The sequence below is a fragment of the Oryza glaberrima genome, chromosome 11, assembly GCF_000147395.1.
Source record: "Oryza glaberrima chromosome 11, OglaRS2, whole genome shotgun sequence".
In the NCBI taxonomy this organism is placed as follows: domain Eukaryota; kingdom Viridiplantae; phylum Streptophyta; class Magnoliopsida; order Poales; family Poaceae; genus Oryza; species Oryza glaberrima.
In genome coordinates, this window is record NC_068336.1 from 20649194 (window position 1) to 20667981 (window position 18788).

General features: G+C 41.0%; 2 protein-coding genes across 2 annotated transcripts; one reads left to right on the top strand and one right to left on the bottom strand.

The window, feature by feature from the left end:
- Window positions 1-447: 447 nt before the first annotated feature.
- Window positions 448-2746, bottom strand: LOC127753661 (probable E3 ubiquitin-protein ligase RHY1A). The gene is made up of 2 exons (XM_052279076.1): window positions 2349-2746; window positions 448-940 (listed from the first exon to the last, which is right to left on the bottom strand). Exons 1-2 carry the CDS (start codon window positions 2603-2605, stop codon window positions 580-582), a joined length of 618 nt encoding a protein of 205 aa, XP_052135036.1. The 5' UTR covers window positions 2606-2746; the 3' UTR covers window positions 448-579.
- An 8885-nt stretch (window positions 2747-11631) lies between these two features.
- Window positions 11632-18788, top strand: LOC127755405 (protein ROOT HAIR DEFECTIVE 3 homolog 2). The gene is made up of 22 exons (XM_052281080.1): window positions 11632-11948; window positions 12267-12333; window positions 12479-12581; window positions 13236-13306; window positions 13426-13489; window positions 13574-13639; window positions 13750-13797; window positions 13878-13940; window positions 14014-14070; window positions 14218-14376; window positions 14510-14578; window positions 14657-14748; window positions 15116-15194; window positions 15567-15732; window positions 16160-16284; window positions 16423-16685; window positions 16806-16902; window positions 16992-17153; window positions 17236-17340; window positions 17660-17754; window positions 17880-17976; window positions 18266-18788. Exons 1-22 carry the CDS (start codon window positions 11771-11773, stop codon window positions 18509-18511), a joined length of 2472 nt encoding a protein of 823 aa, XP_052137040.1. The 5' UTR covers window positions 11632-11770; the 3' UTR covers window positions 18512-18788.

An 18788-nucleotide genomic window follows, 5' to 3' on the forward strand; every position in this document is an offset into this window, starting at 1 on the left:
TTCTCTTTCTCACATGTCGGCCTCGGCTGTGTGTAGGGTACCGAACAGAACATTTGGGTGTAGTTATTATGTTCTAAACTTGTCTAAAATTTGGCTAACAAAATTAATAAAGACTTGCATGATGAACAAGGAATCTTGTCAGTTGCCACAAGTGTGACTACAGACCAAGCCATAACCAGATGACCAACTACAGACCAAGCCCAGGCTGCATAGTCTCAAGTACACCAAAAAAATACATTCAGATGTGTCAGTTGTCCGGACCCATCTTTCCCTTAAAGTTGGAAAAAAGAAACAATACCTTTTTTTTTTCAAAACCATATCATTTGCAATTGCATTTTATCACCAATCCCCTACAACAAACTTCCCAACATATTTCAGCTCCCGCAGCCCATATAAACAAACCGGGATAAAACACACAATATCACAGAACCTAAAAGAAGAGAAAACTGAAGAACAAAACTTTGTCATGGTGTCTATGTCAGTTCATGTTCTGCTGAAGACAATGAAAACCCTTTCTTTTTGTTCCTTTCTTTCGGAACTGTGCAGAGGAAGAAGATGCCAAATCTTCCAGCAAACTGATCAAGCTACAAAGAGGGAGTCCACCGAAGGGACCTGCGTCCTGCAGCAGGGGCAGTCTGGTTGGATGGCCAGCCAGGGGAGGACGCACTCCGAGTGGTACTTGTGGGAGCAGGGTAGCCTGGTGACCCGCTGGTGTCGCTCCCGCACTTCGTCGAGGCACACAGCGCAGAGATCGGCCTTGGAAAGTGTCCTCCTCATCTCGCGGCGGGGGGCTTTTCTTGTTGATGGCGCCTCCAGCATGGTCATCGAAGGTTTGGGAGTAGGCCTGGGTTCAGTGGGCAGCTGAATCTGCTGCTCTTGCTGGTTGTTCTGTTGTCTGGAGGTTGTGCTCCCATCTCGTTCGTGAAATCGCCTGCCCCACCTGCGTACGTAACTGATTGTTAGCTCACAGGAATATCGATATTCAGTTTTTGTCGTTTTGCTACTCCATATCGAAGCAGGAAGATGTTTATGAAGAGAACACATTGATGATGGATGAGAAAATGCCAAATCTTTCAAAAAGAATTCAGGCAAGTAGTAAAAAAAAGGGTATTGCAAAAAAATCCCTGAACCCTCCTCTGGAAAATGGAGATGTCTGGTTAGTGTTCTTATTTAGGTAAAAAGTATATGCGGAATTAACCAAATCAATTGAGAACCAATGCTACCCAAATCTGATAACAGCTATATTATTCTATATGCATTTTCAATTTCAAACATCTGATAACAAAAGCTACCCAAATCAATTAACCAAAACCAATCACTTGTGACAGGTTTACCATTCATGCCAGTGGTAATCCCAAAAACTAGTAACAAGATAGTTACTACATTTTATATGCTGAATTGATTACTATAATTTGTGACTATACCCATAATTGGTTGTTTGGTTAATGAAGACCATGTCGGATCTTTCACTGGTAGTTTTGTCAATTTTAAGCCAAGCTGCACAAGCAAGAAGCCATGATGTACTGAAGGATGATTCTATTTACTGAACAATCCAGAACCCATGCAGACGCTGTGACGTCTAAATCACAAATACGCGGGAAAAAGGGCACACGCCTTTCGCATGCGTGTGCAGCCGTTGGCCTAATTTCTGGATAGTACCCAAAACAATCAAACTGAAACAGTGATGGCGTAAGGCATACATCGGCAAATTCCCTGCGCATATCATTGTGTGGCTTGATCTAACATGTGGTAGTTTTCAGAAAGCAGAGACATCAGATGCTGCCATCCAACTAGTTTGGCTTATGGCTATACAAAATAAGATCACCCACATGGATTAATCATAAAAGACGTCGTTATCAGTGGGTTTGCAGGAAGCTTAAAAAAACTAGGTGATTCTCAATAGCCTCGTATCTTGTCTTGGGAAAAAAAAAAACAAAGGTGTTCCTATATCTTTTTTTTAAGGAACTAAAAGTATTCTATGTCTGAATTTTGCTAGTACACATGGAATTAAAAGTATTCTATGTCTGAAGTATTGTGGAATAGCTGAATGCTGAAATTAAGCAAAGCCTGATACACTGTTCATATGGAATTACTCCTATGTGATAATATATAGCTTCTAGTTGAATCCAAGAAACTGGTTGATGAAACAATCAGATCTTGGCTCCCTTCTTGCCATCGAATTCAAGAACCAACCGATCCTCTCCCCCAATTCGAGCAGAAGTAAAATATATTAGCCATGTAGAACGCGATCTTTTTTTCCACGAGTCCATGACTGGATCTCAACACAAAGAAAAGGGGAACAGAAATGAACAGGGAAAAGAGGGCACGGATGAGGAGGATTCATTCACCTCGAGAGAGACGACGAGGGCGCGGCCGCGGCGCCCCGCAGCTTCTCCTCGAGCCGGATGCGCGCCGCCACCGCGGGGCTCACCTCGCCCCCTGCGCCCGCCCCCGCCTCCGCGCTCGCCACCGCCTGACGGTGGTGCTGCTGGTGGAAGTAGTTGTAGTGCCCGTGGTGGTGCTCCCCAAACCCCGCCCCCGCCGCCGCCCCGTCGCCGTGGTAGTGCACCCGCCGCCGCCTCGCCAGCTCCACCCCCGGAAGCATCTCCTCCTCGTCGTCGTCTCCTCGATGGGGGGTTGGTGGGTGGGAGAGAGCTCGGAGAAATTTCTCCCGGCGATTTATACCGAGGGCGCGCGATGGCGGAGGAAATTCCGCGACGGCGACGAGAAAGACGACGACGACGTGACGTGGGGTCTTGGAAGCTGCTAGGAAGCAGCAGGGTTACTTGGGGACCTTGAGGTTGGGGTGGTGAAATTACCTTTTCGCCCTTGGCATGATATATCCTCCATGATTATCCATCCATGCATAGGTTTGTTGCTAGTAGCTTATACATGTTTTTTTTTTTAATATTTTGAATCTATGTTTGGTGTCTTAGGTGAGATGGTGTTTTTGTTGGTATGGATGATTGGGTGATATAAATTATATCCGGTGACGAGAACGGGTTTTGGATTGGCTAGCTGGTTAACTTGACGTATCAGCGCATACAAATAGAGTAGTTAACGGAAAACTGTAGGGGTACGGTAGTTGCGTGCAAAGTTGCTTTTTCCGCCAATATTGAATGTATGTAGGACAAAACCGTTGCATAGCGGTATAGATCTAAGCGGTCGTTTGAGTGATTAAATAAGTGAACATATTTAGAGTTTTTTTTCTTTTGAAACGATGACGTCATGAAAATAGAACCGTTTGCGTCGAGCCATATAGTAGATAAGTTTCCCTCTAGTTGAAACAGGTTGTAGTAGTGTCATTACTTGCAAGTAACAACTATTGAAGAAGGTAGATAAATCAGGGCTAGCTTTCTTGGTTAAAGAGACAAGTTTCTTATGACTGAAAATAAATGAAAAAAATATGTTGAGAAGTCTTCGCAGTTCACATAATAGAATTAACCACAAGCTATCAAATCTCACTAGATACGGAGATCGTTTATGCTTCTGGTGTACTAATAATTGTACCCTCATTTCCATTGTGAGTGAAGAATCGTCTTTGTATTAATTAGTTTACCTTAAGAAACCCTTCAAAACATGTCTTATATTGTATTTATATGAGTCGATAAGTTATGTATCTACGTTTCTCAGAGCATATCTTAACACCATACCTTCAAAATTTTATCTAAGATGTCAACCAACATCTAAGGGGTTGTTCGGATTAATGCCATTTTAAACCATACCATTTTTGGTGAAGTTGTCAAATATATGCATCTATTTAGTTCCTCACCGAACTCTAATAAATACATAAGAAATCCTACAAAAGCTTGGTGATACCGTTAAATTGTCAAAATTTTGGCTACACCAAAATTATTTGTTAAAATTTATTTTAGCTATAATTTGAATAGGTCCTAACATCGGGAGTAACACTATAAAGAGTTTAAGACATTCGGTTTCAAAAAAAGGAAAAGAATAAAGAGAGATTCCGATATGCCCAGCTAAAGCAACGGATTCCAGAAAACCAGCTTCTTTTCATCTAGAAGTATCACGAGATACTTGGCACCCTGTTTCCAAAGGGGCAAAACGGTCAAGCCACATAGTGTCACGGATGCTTCGCAGCAGCTTCTCCAGAAAATTCCGAGAGCGCATGAAAAAAAAAAGAAAAAGAAAAAAGAAAGGCGAAACCGATATATATGCACATTGGATGGACATCGTCATGGCCTTATCAATCGATGATATCGTGACGTTGATAATACCGAGTCAGAGGTTCAGGACTTTGAATAATAGGAACGAGAAAAAAAAAGAATAAAAGAAACATAAGATTTGTATAGTAATATAATTGCAAACACAGGAGAAAAAAAATATAGGAATGATTGTTTGATTAAACCACAAGAAAAACAAAAGGATTTGAGGAGAGATAAAGATTTTCAAATAATTATTTTCATGAGGTTCTAACTTATGTTAGTGTGTAGCCGCCGGGGGTACTATTTGGGGACAACTTGCATGAAGAAGCCGGGAAGAGACATTCCATAAGAATTTCATAGGTTTCATTCCTTTGATTCAAAGGGTTATGTAAAAAAAATTCTATAGAAATGAAATTCTCTAAAATTCCTATGATTTTCCGTTAAATCAAGGGGGCCTTCTCGGTTGGCATAACTAGTTAAAGTAAAAGTATAAAAAAATTTGAATGTTGATTCTAAGAAATTTTTAACGTAATTTTTTTTAACATTAACTTTTGAGTTGTTACGAACAAATACATAAAAGTTTTACCTATAAATTGTACTCTCTCCGTTTCAAAATATTTGACACCGTTAACTTTTTAGCATATGTTTGGCTGTTCGTCTTATTAAAAAAATTTGTGAAATATGTAAAATTATATGTGTATATAAAAGTATATTTAACAATGAATCAAATGATATGAAAATAATAAATAATTACTTAAATTTTTTGAATAAGACGAATGGTCAAACACACGTACTTAAAAAGTCAACGGTGCCAAATATTTTAAAGCGGAGGGAGTACTTATTAGGGAATACAGGTAACCGGTGAGACTCTTCTTACTTATGTATGGTATCGGCTGGTTCCCGATTAATTTCGGTTGTTCCAATCAAGTCTATTGACCGGAATGGCTGAAATTGATGTCACTTGATCGATCTGGTACCATTGTTCTAACCAACCAGGTGAAACCCCGCGTATTGCTGCGGAAATTTAGTATGATAGCAATAAAAAAATAACGTGTAAAATAGCTAGATAACATCAGATTAAGTAAATTAATGTGGTTTATGATAATTTAAATTTAAATAGTATGTAGAATGGTGATTCAAACGTAAAAAGTAAGGTGGTATGACTTTATGAAAGAAGAAAAGTAGTGAGATAGTTTGGACCGTAGATTAATCATCTAAAGGCTAAAAACAATTAATGTGATATGACTTAATTAGAGGAAAAAAGGATAAAGATAATTTGGACCATAGATTAATTATTTAAGCACTAACTAAGTGAGGATGAACTATATAAATATATAGGATATCATAAAACATAATAAAGATATACATTGAAACATTATGTGAATTATATTGGATGATAATTTAACATGTTTATATTTGAAAAGCTCTTAAATTATAAAAACTATAAAGATATAGCATGTTTGCATGATGTTTAAATGTGATGATTGTTAGTGGATGATGATGTGGCATCTTGTTAGTGGATGATGATGTAGCATCTTTACATGTTAAGCTTAAGGAGTTAGTGGGGGATAACTTTATAGTAAGATAGGATTCCGTCCGTCGAATTTGGTTTAATCAGTTTTTTAGAACTATGGTTTAATCAATTCCTTAACTATGTTTAGCTACGAAGTTATTTTTGTCTATGCCATATATTGGGCCGGTACTGACCGGAGTGAGATCGAAATTGACATACCGGTATACGACTTGTTGTTCTACAATAAGTGATCCTTCTACCGAATATGGCTTTAGTCGATTTGAATTATGTTTAAGTGTTTAACTATTAAGTAACACATATATATGTTTTTGGATTAAGTGTTTCTCTCATTACTACCATCGTTTTCAAATATTATTATTTCGCATGAAATTTTGATGAATTGATGTTAATAATAGATTTATGATGTTGTACAGCCAGTATAGTGTCATTCCCGTGGAGGCACAGTGTCATTCCCATGGAGACAGTCGAAGGGGTTACTGGTATGTCAAGCGGCGTGCACGTCAGTAGTAGAGCCATGTGGATGTTGTCGTTGTGGCAATGCCATCGATCTCATCCATTAATGTTGTATGATTTCATTTGCAGGATTGTTTTCTTAGTTCTACCACCCTTACTTTCTTCTAAAGGGATGGTTTTGTTCTGTAAGCATGTGTTTGTTTTCAGGACTAGGTGGGATGGGATAAAACCATCCCTGATTTTGGGGTTGGGATGATTCCATTTACTTGTTTGGTTTGTAGGATAGGATAATTCTAATTTTTTGTTTGGTTGAAGGGATGAGCGAGAGATGGGATGGGCGCCGTTTGCTATCACCATCAGCGAGAAAGAGGAGAGTGAGCAGAGATGTGTGACGACAGCCTTGTGGGAGCTCGGCGGGTGGGCGGATGAGTGCGACGATGGCTGGCAGCGAGAAGGAGCGGCGCAAGATTGCGAGCTGGCGGACAGACAGAGGAGGAGCACGGATGGGCGAGCAGGGGTGCAGTTGGAGGAGCACGACGATGGCCAAGCAGGCGGAGGAGCGCGACGGCTGTCGCGCGGGCGAAGGAGCAAGATGGCGGCGAGCAGGCAGAGGACGCGGATCCGCCTCCACTGCCATCCCCACCACTAAATCCGCCGTTGCCGAGTTCCCCGCCGTCGCTGAGCCCCCCACGGTCGCCGTCGTTGAGCCTCCCGCTGTCGTCGTCGACGAGCCCCCCGCGGCCGCCGTCGCCGAGCCCCCGTGGCCGCAGTCGTGGTCGCCGTCGCTGAGCCTGCCACGGTCGCCGTCGCTGAGCCCGCCGGTGTCTGCCGCTGCTCCTGAGGGCGAGTAGGGCGAGCGCGCAGGCCGGCCCTGAGCTCGAGCAACGCGTCGTCACGCCGTTCGTTCGTCCCAACTGGGACGAGTTCGTCCGCCAGATTTTCCCGGATCGGTTGGTCCTGGATCTGAGAGGGATATTCCTCTCCAGGGACCAACCCATCCCACTCACCCCTCAACCAAACAACCCCAAAAGTGGGTTCGTCCCATCTCATCCCATCCCATCCTTGCAACCAAACGCACCCTAACATCTTTGGTTGTAGACGTTGTATCGGGGATTTCATATCCTCTGAACCCTGTCTTTCATCTATACTCCCTCCGTCCCATAATATAGCAACCTAGGATGGGACCTCATGTCCAGATTCGTAGTACTAGGATAGGTCTCATCCCATCCTAGGTTGCTATATTATGGGACGGAAGGAGTAATATAATATAATATAATATAATATAATATAATGAGTTCTTAAAAAAAAGACATTCCACTCCTTAGAGCCAAATTCAAATGGCCTCTAAAATAAATTTGACAAGCTCAAATGGTCTCTAAAATTTTAGATCACTCAATGACTCAATCTAATATATCTAATATGATCATAGGTTGCTATATTTTGAGATGAAGGGAATATTTTTTTTTCTTCATCCATTTGCAGTTGACCCTATACTCAATCTGATATATCTATCACTCTATGTGCCTCTATCCTAAAATAAATTACTTCGGTAGTAACTCTTATGCACGAACATGGACATATCAACTTTCATACATAAAAATAAAAAAGAAACAATTTATTTTTTAAGACTGAGTGAGTACACTAAAAAAAAGCTCATAGAGATCGGCACTATAGGTGCCGGAGCAGTTAAAACCGGCACCTATAATGCTTTTCCCTTCCCTACAGGCTAAAAACAGATAAAACCGACACCTTGAGGTAATTATAGGTGTCGGTTTTAAAGAAAAACCAACACCTATATTATAGGTATCGGTTTTTTATTCAAAACCGCCACCTAGAATTTATTATAGATGGCGGTTTTGTATAAAAAACCGGCACCTATATGGAGCCGAGCCGAGCCGGCGAGCCGGCCTTATCCATCCGCCTGTCCTTTTATTAGTCGCTCGGTCGCTCCCGTCTCTCTCTCGCTCTTGCTCTCTCGCCTCCCTCCATCGCTCTCTCTCTCTCTCTCTCTGTGTGTGTGGCACCGGCGGCCCGATGGAGGCAGCAATGGCGGTGGCCCGTCGAGGTAGGCACGGCGGTGGCCCGGGGGAGGCGGCAGCCCCATCGAGGTAAGCGCGGCGGTGGCTGGCGGCGGCGCGCCCTCCCCTCCGCTGGATCCGGTCGGAGGGGAGGTGGTGGACCTTGGGGACGGCCGGGCGGCGGTCCGGTGGAGGCGGTGGCGGTGGCCGCGCCCTCCCCTCCGCTAGATCCAGCCGGAGAGGAGGCGACGGAGGCGGCACAGCGGCTGGCAGCGGAGCTCAGCGGAGGCGGCAGCAGTGGCTGGCGGCGGCCGCGCCCTCCCCTCCGCTGGATCCGGATGGAAGGGAGGCGATGGACGTCGGGGACGGTCGGGCGGCGGTCCGGCGGAGGCGGTGGCGCCAGTAGCACCCGATGGATTTTTGGATGATTTTGTAGTTCTTTTAGGTGTTTTTGTGATCTGTGGATGATTTTGTTTCTGAATATGTTTCGATCTGTGATTTGTGAGGGTTTGGGGATGGCGCAATGACTACGATTGTGAGTTCCGGCTTGATTCGAGCCAGCTCTTTTTTTTTGGCTCGTGCAAACCTATAGGTGCCGGCTCTATTTTAGTATAGGTGCCGGTTGTTTTTATTCGTGCCGACCAATAGGTGTCGGTTGGAAAACCGGCACCTATAGGCGGTTCCCAACCGGCATCTATCATGGCTCTTGTACTAGTGGTATAGGCTAACTGCAGTTAATTACTCGGTGGTTTCGTTATTTGTCCTAACCATGGACCATTGGGTCTCCATCGCCATGTCACTGTCTCATATCTAATTGGCATCTTATGGATTTATGATGCTGAGATATGTGAACTTCCGTGTAAACTCTCGATGGATCGATGTGAAAGCTTCAAGGTTTTGAGCAATAGATTATCTAAGATATAATGGCCGAGCTGATTCATTCAGAGTCTCAAAATTAAATGTTTACTTGGCCTATTAGGCCACCACATCAATATGAAATGAATCTATGCGTAGACAATGCAAGTCAGTACAAAAGCACATGAAAATTTTGGACAGAAGTTAAAATTGTACTACCTCTTTCTCAAAATTAATATAACAACTTTAGTTATGATTTTGGACATAAGATATACGATCAAAACTCATTATATTTTTGAGATGGAGGTATAGTATGATTTACTGTTAAACCAAGAATTAATTCATTAAACACGGTGCACAGTGCACACAGTCACACAGATAAGAGTACGTACTGATATCGACTTGATTGTCATTTAATTTACATACCGCTGAAAAGATCATTTACGCTGATTAAACATGCACTTCATTGTGTAATTAGGGGTTTTATTATATTAATTAGAGAGTAGAAATTGGCGAGACCTCCTTAATTATGGCGATCCGTATAACAGCCCATATATATGGCACGATCGCAGGCCGTCTGTCAGAGCCCAAAATTAGTAATGGGCCGTAATTTTAAATGGCGATATGCTAATTCCCTCTCTTCAATACCGTACCTACGTACACTTCATCACTGAAGAAATTAAGGAAATAAAGAATGCTTACCAAAACTTAAAACGGAAAATTAAATGTTGACCTCCGATGTTTAGATCATGGTGACAAGCGCCTCATCTTTTCACTTATGCTTATGCTTATTAGCTAAAATTTAAATTTTTAACATTAAATTTGGAGCTGATTTTGATTTTTTTCATCGAAGTTTATTTTTCAGCCTTTGCTTTTAGGTCGCTAAAAACACGTATATGAATGTTTTATTTACAAATTATGTTTCGTTTGCAAATATGTTATTTGGTTTATTCCTTGTGTAGTCCACGCATATGTGTGTGTTATGTGGAGGATTATGGCTGTGTTCGCTGTAGCATGTTCCCAACTAGAACAATGCGCACGGAAAACGGAACGGTTCATTAGCAGCGCGTGATTAATTAAGTATTAGCTAATTTTTTTTAAGAATGGATCAATATAATTTTTTTAAGGAACTTTTGTACAGAAACTTTTTGTAAAAAAAACACATCGTTTAGCAGTTTGAAAAGCGTACGGGTGAAAAACGAGCTAGATGAGTTGGAAAACCTAGGTAAGAAAACAGCCTATATGTGCTCGTGCTCCACGAAACACGAAAACGAAAACATGTCCATGTATTTCCTTGTAGGATTGCAATATGATTTTAGTATAAATTAAAATACTATAAGGTTGTTGCAAAACTCATAGATTTCAAAATTGATTGGTATCGTATCCAAGAAATTAAGTGTCCTCTCTATAATTGTTTTTCGATCAATAGTTTTGGGGACAAATGTGTGGTGCGGTAAGTCAGTAGCACCATTCCTTATTTACTCCCTCCGTCTTATAATATAAGAGATTTTGGGTGGATGTGATATATCCTAGACAACGAATTTGGATAGACCAGGACGGAGGGAGTAGTATTTACACCCCCTAAATCTTTAAAAAATTAATCCAAGTATACAAAATAAACCAAGTATATGTGGTCACCTATTTCACTTACACGTTAAACTTATTAGATAAAAGGGGCAATAGCAGATTGATGCTTTCTAATCTAATAAATAATGTGTGTTTTTTGTAAAAAGGTTTTTATATAGCATTTTTTAAACAATCATATAATCCATATTTTAAGTTCAATATGATTAATACTTAATTAATTATGTGCGCTCATGGATCACATTGTTTTACCTAACTGGTCAATTTTCTCCTTTTATCTCCTCTCAAGCATATAACACAATTAACATTTAAAGTTAAACTAGTAAAATACCCAAAACCCTCTCAACCATCCACGAGGAGACATAAATAGCACACTCAAAACCGCAATACCTTAGGAAGGGAATGTTTGGTGGAGATTGAACTCCTAAATTTAGGTTCAAGAGTTGGGACTAGAGTGGAGTTGTGGAGCAACATAAATCCAGCTTCACCTCTCTAGTTCATTTTGTGAGAGAGATCCACCCAACTCCTCCCTCATTTCAGGTAGAGCTAAGGACCTGTTTAGCACATAGCTGGAGCTCAGCTAAACAGTTTCAGCTCCACCTAAAATGGAAGCGGAGCTGAGTGAAGCTCTCTCACAAAATAAACTAGAGAGATGTGAAGGTGGATTTAGATAACTCCATAACTTCACTACAGACCTAATTTCTAAAGCTAAAGTTAGGAGTTAGAGCTCTACTAAACAAACCCTAAAACAGTTGGACTAAGAAACGCTTGAAGAAAGGAAAAAAAACTGCAATATCTTATTTCTCTTGTCACCTTCACCAATTTTCTTTCCCCGTTGGTTTGCCACCTCGCCAACAAAAAAAAAAAAAAAAAAAAAAAAAAAAAAAAAAAAAAACAGAACCCTCTCACGTGTGGATCCACCGTTGGATTGGAACGGAACCCCCTCGCGACTCCGCCAGCCGTTACCTCGTCCTCGACACGCCATCCTTTTCCTCCCCCTTCGCTTCGCTTCGCTTCTTCCTCCCCCACGTACAAAACCCCCCCTCTCCCCCTCGCGCTGCCACGTATCGCTCTCCCTCCTCTCTCTCTCTTCGCCGCGCGGCGGAGGCGTTCGTCGCGAGCTGTCGGCTTCCCTCCTCGCGCCCGCGGCGGCTGTGGCCATGGAGGTCCCCATCTCTGGCGGCGGCGGAGGGGAGAGGTTCTGCCACGCGGCGCAGGTGGTGGGGGCGGACGGGGAGATGGACGGGGAGGCGATGGCGCGGTTCGCGGCGGGGGCGGGGCTCCTGGGCCGTGGCCTCTCCTACGCCGTCGTCTCCATCGTCGGGCCCCAGGGCAGCGGTGAGAGAACCTTACCCCCTCCCTCCCTCCTCCTCCTCCTCCTCCTCCTCCTCCCACGATCACCAGTTCACCACCCCTCCATCTCCATGTAGAGAGCAGAGTAGTCTGTTAATACTTGATGCTTGTTGTGTGGTTGATGGGATATCGAGATTGGATGACGCTAGTAGCATATTCTGTTGCGGAAGTGTTTTTATTTTTTTTTTGCACCGATTTTTTACTGGACATGTTTGTTTTGGTGATTTGGATAATAATATGGTAGTTGAAATTGATGTCGGGAACATCTCTGATGCTGATGCTTTGCCTTGTTACTCTGGCTAGGGAAAAGCACCCTGCTCAACCAACTCTTCGGGACAAGCTTCACGGAGATGGATGCCTTGAAAGGGAGGTAAACATTTACATTGCTGCTGCCCACCGAAATGCATGCGCGCTGCTTTTCTTGTTTGCTCTTCGATTGCATTCAATCGGTTGTCTCACATTTGGAGCTAAGATGATGGATTCTGTTCCTGTTTTGTTTGTTTGGTTGTTGTCAGGAGCCAGACTACCAAGGGAATTTGGATTGCCAAGGCTGTAGGCATTGAGCCGTTTACTGTTGTAATGGATTTGGAGGGCACGGACGGCAGGGAAAGAGGAGAGGTTGAGTGTTATGTGCTTTTATTATAATAATGTTTATACGAATAAAAAACCTTCCATACCATGTTTCCTTTTGTAAGATTCTGAGTACAACTCTTCCATGCCATTTCTAACTGCGTAAAATATTTGATGTTTTATCTTGTGGTAATTAGTAGCAGTAGTCCTGTGTACCTGAGTATTTAGGCTGTGGAAAACAAAAGGTTGCTTTTCTAGTACTTGCTTTATCCACATGTGGCGTTGTCTCCCTTAATAAGTTTTTTGCTAGGACCTTAGGGCCTTATTTCCAAAATAGTTGCCATGTAGTGGGTGTCATTAGAACTCGGCCTGCAATGAGCTGTAAATGCTGTTATTGTTGTTGTAGTACAATTACTTAATCACCCTGTACAGCTGATTCATGGGAGCATCTATTAGAAATGCAAGGAAGTCATGCATTCATACTAATTCTCTACGCATTCCTGTTCAATACTTTTAGCTGTGATTTCTAGCATCAACTCTGAATATCTGCCGCTGTCATTTTTACAGTAAATTGTGACATCTCTTTTGTTAAAGTGATGCTCTATATCTTTCACTTTCAGTCTATCAATCTCTGTGAACCGTTCATTTGTGAAGCTACATCGCATTCGGTCCTCATCCAAATTCCATCTGTTATGCTTGCAGGATGATACAGCCTTCGAGAAGCAGAGTGCCCTTTTTGCTCTGGCAGTGTCAGATATTGTTATGATAAATTTGTAAGTTTCTATATCGTTTGATACTTCATTATTGGCGAATGTAACGTTAATGAGTCGGGAGAACTTCATTTTGCTTTTCTCAACCTTCTTATGTGGCTTGGTGAATATGCCTTTTATAGGTGGTGTCATGATATAGGACGAGAACATGCAGCTAATAGGCCTCTGTTGAAAACAATATTTGAGGTAGCATCCGTCTCAGTGACACTAATCATGACTTTTGTCTCAGTTACATATTTTAATCTATTCGTTTTTCTCTTTCTATTTGAGGTATTGATGCGTTTATTCAGCCCACGCAAAACAACGTTGCTACTTGTTATTCGCGATAAAACCAAGGTTTGGACAGTCTCAGAGAAAACCAAATAAAATTTACAAAATATGTTCCTCCCATTTCTTGGGCAGACATCCTTAACTGGTATGAGTTTTTTTTTTTATTGTCTCTGCAGACTCCACTAGAGTATCTAACCCAAGCTCTGAAGGAGGATATCCAGAAGGTGTTTATGTCTTATGTTTTGCTCAGCTGCCTTTCCTCATTGCCACACTAAAGGTTTTACCACTTCTTCTGTTCTTACAGATATGGAATGCTGTTCGCAAACCAGAAGTTTACAAGGAAGCTGCACTAAGTGAATTCTTCAATGTCAGTGCTTAGGTTTTCTGAAGTGGAAGTTGCATATATAAACTGATTTATATATATATATTGTTATATAAAGGTGGAGGTTACTGCTCTGTCAAGTTACGAAGAGAAAGAAAATCTATTTAAGGAGCAGGTAAAATACTTATTTTTTATCCTGTACCACAGAATGTTCTTTCTACTAATTGCATAATCGCATTCACCGCAGAATGAAACTTACAACTTGCAAGCGAGTCACTTCAATGGAGACATATTGTATTGTTACTTACTTCTATTGCTACAGGTTGGGCAACTCAGGCAGAGATTTATTCATTCAATCGCTCCAGGTGGTCTAGCAGCTGATAGAAGAGGTGTGATTCCTGCTTCAGGTTTTTGTCTTAGTGCACTCCAGATCTGGAAAGTAATACGGGAAAACAAGGATCTCAACCTTCCCGCTCACAAGGTTTTTTGTGCCTTTTTGGTGCTTTTGATTGTGAACAACTAAATACTTGCATTATAATCATTACCAATTCACCACTCCATGAACTTAGTTGCAAATCATATATTATATTTTATCTGTTCCATATATTCTGTAGATCATGGTTGCTACTGTTCGGTGTGAAGAGATTGCGGATGAAAAGCTCAAAAGTTTCATATCTGATAAGGTAGCGTGTTCTCATTGTTGTATCTATACATTATTTTATTTAATTGGTACCATGAGAATTAACTGTTCATCTCTGCAGGGCTGGTTGGAGCTAGAAACAGCTGCAAATTCTGGTCTAGTACCAGGCTTTGGAAAGAAGCTTAATGCTATTCTTGATTTTTATCTATCTGAGTGAGTGATATGACTAATTATCCTTACAATGTTTTCAAGTATTAAAGTGTTTCTGTTCTTGCTTAACATGTCCATTGACCTGTTAGTTTTATTTTCTGCTATCTATGACTAATTATCCTATCTGCAGCATGTCCATTGACAATGTATATTTTAATGGTAATCTGAAAGAATGGATATTCCTTTGTTGTTCTTATTTATGTTTCTTCTTCCAATGGTTTTGGAGTTTTCTTTTTCTAGTAAATAGACTATGTTTGGGGTCATGGATGCCACAAAGTAAAAATATAGAGTTCTTAGATTGCACATGTAACAAATGTTCATTTATTTTTATTCGGAGTTCTGACAGTCTTAACTTAACATTTTCCTGCAGGTATGACACAGAAGCCATGTACTTTGATGAGGATGTGAGAACCGCTAAACGCCAACAGTTAGAATCTGAAATCCTAAAAGTGAGTTACTCATTTCTATGTTACTAATTCCAGTTATGGCTTAGAGAAAGTAGTTTAACCAGATGATGGTGTTTGGTTATGAAGATTACACTAGTCAATGTAGGAAAATGTTTGTTTTTCTTAATAATTCTTGCTTGTTCATGACATTTCAAATAATGGATTGCTAATATGCACACATACATTCGAAGAAAGGTCCTATAAATATTTTAGGCACTCTGGATAATTACAGTGATAATTGCATATATGACTATTATAATATAAAAAATTGGCTCTTACTAATTAGAGAGGATGACATCTGTCAGAAAAATGTAAATCGACTGTTTTATTTGTCCTTATTTGATCAACTGGTCTCATAAATCTTGGGTTTTGCAGCACACATATGATGCTTTCAAGAAAATGTTAGAACACCTGCATCATGTGGTTCTGAACAAATTCAAAAGTGATCTAGAACAATCATTAAGGAGCGGTGAGGGATTTGCAGCATCAGCTCGTTATTGTGTGCAGTCATCAATGGCGGAATTTGATGCTGGATTGAGAGGTAAACAAACCACGACTAAGATTTATTGGGACTAAAATATTTAGCCATTTGTCAAATGTGACATGCATGCTGACCTCTTTCTGCTGTCATTTTTTTGTCCTGCAAATCCAATGCTGCAAAAGCCAAATCTCCATAGTTTGGTGCTCATTTGATAGTTTTATTGTCAATGAATGTCTAAACCATACGTCGACTAGTACTATGAGCCTTTGCTTCTTCATCTTGTTTTAAGCCTCTTGTGCTTGCTCCTGCCAACCATATTGTGTATGTTTTTCAAATAATAGTTTATTCATTCAGATTATACTAGAAATACGGCAATGTTCAACATAAGTAAATTCCTAGTAGTTTGAAGTAATGTGATTTGAAACTCATCATTCCTTAAATCTTTGGTTTACGATACATGACATCAAGTCCCTCCATTGTCATGCAGATGCTTTGGTTAAGCATGCAGAGTGGGACACTACAAAAGTTAGGAGCAAACTGGAGCAGCATATAGAAGCTCATGCAACATCTGTTCGGGGTACAAAACTGGCTGAACTAAAGGCTAATTATGAGGTTATTTTTCATACTCAGTGCACGGTTTATTATTGCAATTTCAGCATGTTCCTAGAATTCCCCATTTCATGAGTTCTTACGGTGGATTTTTAAAAAAACCATCCTCATGCTTGGACCTTTTGTTGCCGCAATGTTCAGAAAAAACTCTTGGATACACTTGCTGGACCTGTACAGTCAATCTTGGAAACTGGTGAAAAGGACTCTTGGGCATGTATTAGAAGACTTTACAGGCATGCGACTGAAAGTGCTATTTTGGCATTCTCAGCTTCCCTCTCCGAGTTTGAACTAGACCAGACAACTATCCGTAAGATGGTCATGGAATTAAGAGAACATGCAAGAAGTATAGTAGAAGAGAAAGCTAGAGAAGAAGCTGGGAACGTTCTGATGCGTATGAAAGAAAGGTAGAATCGCTACTATTATTTTTGGAGGAAAACTTAGCAAACATATCTTGACTTTTCAGGGATCACACTTACCATTTTTGGAACATTTATCTTATCTCTACCTGTTTAATTGGACTCTAGGTTTTCCACTGTGTTGAGCCGTGATAAGGATTCCATGCCTAGGACATGGAAAGGAAATGAAGATATACGTGCAATCACTAGAGAAGCACGCTTAGCGGTATATTCTTTCCTGTTGATCAATATTGCACTCATTTATCCTGATCTATGCTGTAGAAACATGATCTATGTATCACCTTCCCACTGCAGGCTTTAAGACTTATGTCGGTAATGGCAGCTGTACGTTTGGACGATAAACCAGATAAAATAGATCGGGCTCTAACGACTGCTCTTTTAGATGGAGGACCGCTTTCACAGAAAAGGAGTATTGAATTCACATCTGATCCTCTTGCTTCAAGCACATGGGAGGAGGTGCTGACACTTAGATTTAGAAATTTATGATTTAGAAGGGCAAATGTGATGAATAAGTCGTAACATTTTTAAGTCTGTACAGGTGTCACAAAAGAATACGCTGATCACACCAGTGCAGTGTAAATCCATCTGGAGGCAATTCAATGCAGAGACAGAGTATGCTGTTGCACAAGCAATTTCTATGCAGGTATATTTCTGGGCCATTTCTGTTCAAGTGGGCCATTTCTGCTCAAGTGCTTATCCAGTATATTGCATAACACTGATTTATTTTATCAAATGGATAGGTAAAACATAACTGAATTTGTTGTTTTCTTATTATGAAGAGTGAACCATGAACCCTGGCCTGCTAATTTCAGAGGCGGGTCTTCAATGCCCTTAAAAAAATACTAAAAGAAGTGATAAGCTTTTCATGAAATATGTTCTTTTTGTCCATTATGTGAAACTCCATTTATGATATTTCTATCTGATTGTTGGTGCTCTGTGCTTACCAAATTTTCTTCCACCAGGAAGCACACAGACGTAGCAATAATTGGCTGCCACCTGCATGGACTGTTTTGCTTCTCGCAATTTTAGGTTACAACGAATTTATATTCCTTCTAAGGTAATCATCTCAATGAAGTAGCTTTCTTATCCTTATAAACGCATAAACTGAGAAATCCGAACTTGACGGTTAACATATGTAACCACTAACCAGCATCTTCTCTCTGTTTATGAACTCTTGGACAGGAACCCTTTATATCTGCTGGGGCTCTTCGTTGCCTTCGTAGTATCCTATGCTGCATGGTTGCAATATGACATCACAGCCTATTTTCGCCATGGCACGGTAATATGCTACAGAACGTGTTTCGCATAAATTACATCCCAGTGCTTTTTTATCAAAGTCGCTGTTGCTAGAAAGGAGTAAAGGGGCTGGATCACCTTAGCTGGTTTCATCAGGCAGAATTCTGCTCTTAATTTTTATTTTAGATAATGGATAAAAATCCGGCCTCTATATCCACAAGTGGATATACAGAGCCAAACTGCTCTTAAATTTCTATCTAGTGCATTTCAGTTCAACTGAATTACACGGCATGTATTCAAACTAAATCTCAAGGATGTTCTTTCATATGCAGCTCTCAGGTCTTCTGACTATTACATCTGGGTTTCTCCCCACAATAATGGACATCATAACAGCAGTCATCAACATGAGTCACAACCAGAAGAGCTCCTCGCACCCGCCTCGACATCGTCCCCCGCTTCATCCTCAAAGCTTCAGGAACCAGGCGCAGCAACAGTCTCAGGCTCAGGTGCAGTATCAGGCTCCAAGTTCACTGTCATCATCCTCTTCGGTGGGCTCCAACAGCGATGACGAATCCTGAAGCCTCATAAAACATCCCTGTAGAAGACACGTTCCAGTCTCCAGGAAGGACGTTGTATAAAAGAAAAAGGAAAAAAAAAAGAAGAAAACTTGATGTGTAATGTACTACATACACTGTGTGCATAGCTGTGAGCAGAGTTGGTGATAGCTGATTAGCTGAGCAGCATAAGTTCCTGGATAAACCAACTGTATGTCAGTATGTGTAGAGATGATGGATGGAAATGAACTAGATGTCGAACTAAATACCGGAGTAATAGTAAATTTCTTCTTACTGGTTA

Coding starts and splice junctions, on each gene's coding strand:
- LOC127753661 (XM_052279076.1), bottom strand. CDS start 2,605: ATGCTTCCGGGGGTGGAGCTGGCGAGGCGGCGGCGGGTGCACTACCAC. Junction 941..2,348: donor CCCTCGTCGTCTCTCTCGAG/GTGAATGAATCC, acceptor TTACGTACGCAG/GTGGGGCAGGCGATTTCACG.
- LOC127755405 (XM_052281080.1), top strand. CDS start 11,771: ATGGAGGTCCCCATCTCTGGCGGCGGCGGAGGGGAGAGGTTCTGCCAC. Junction 12,582..13,235: donor ACGGCAGGGAAAGAGGAGAG/GTTGAGTGTTAT, acceptor TTATGCTTGCAG/GATGATACAGCCTTCGAGAA. Junction 17,977..18,265: donor CCTATTTTCGCCATGGCACG/GTAATATGCTAC, acceptor TTTCATATGCAG/CTCTCAGGTCTTCTGACTAT.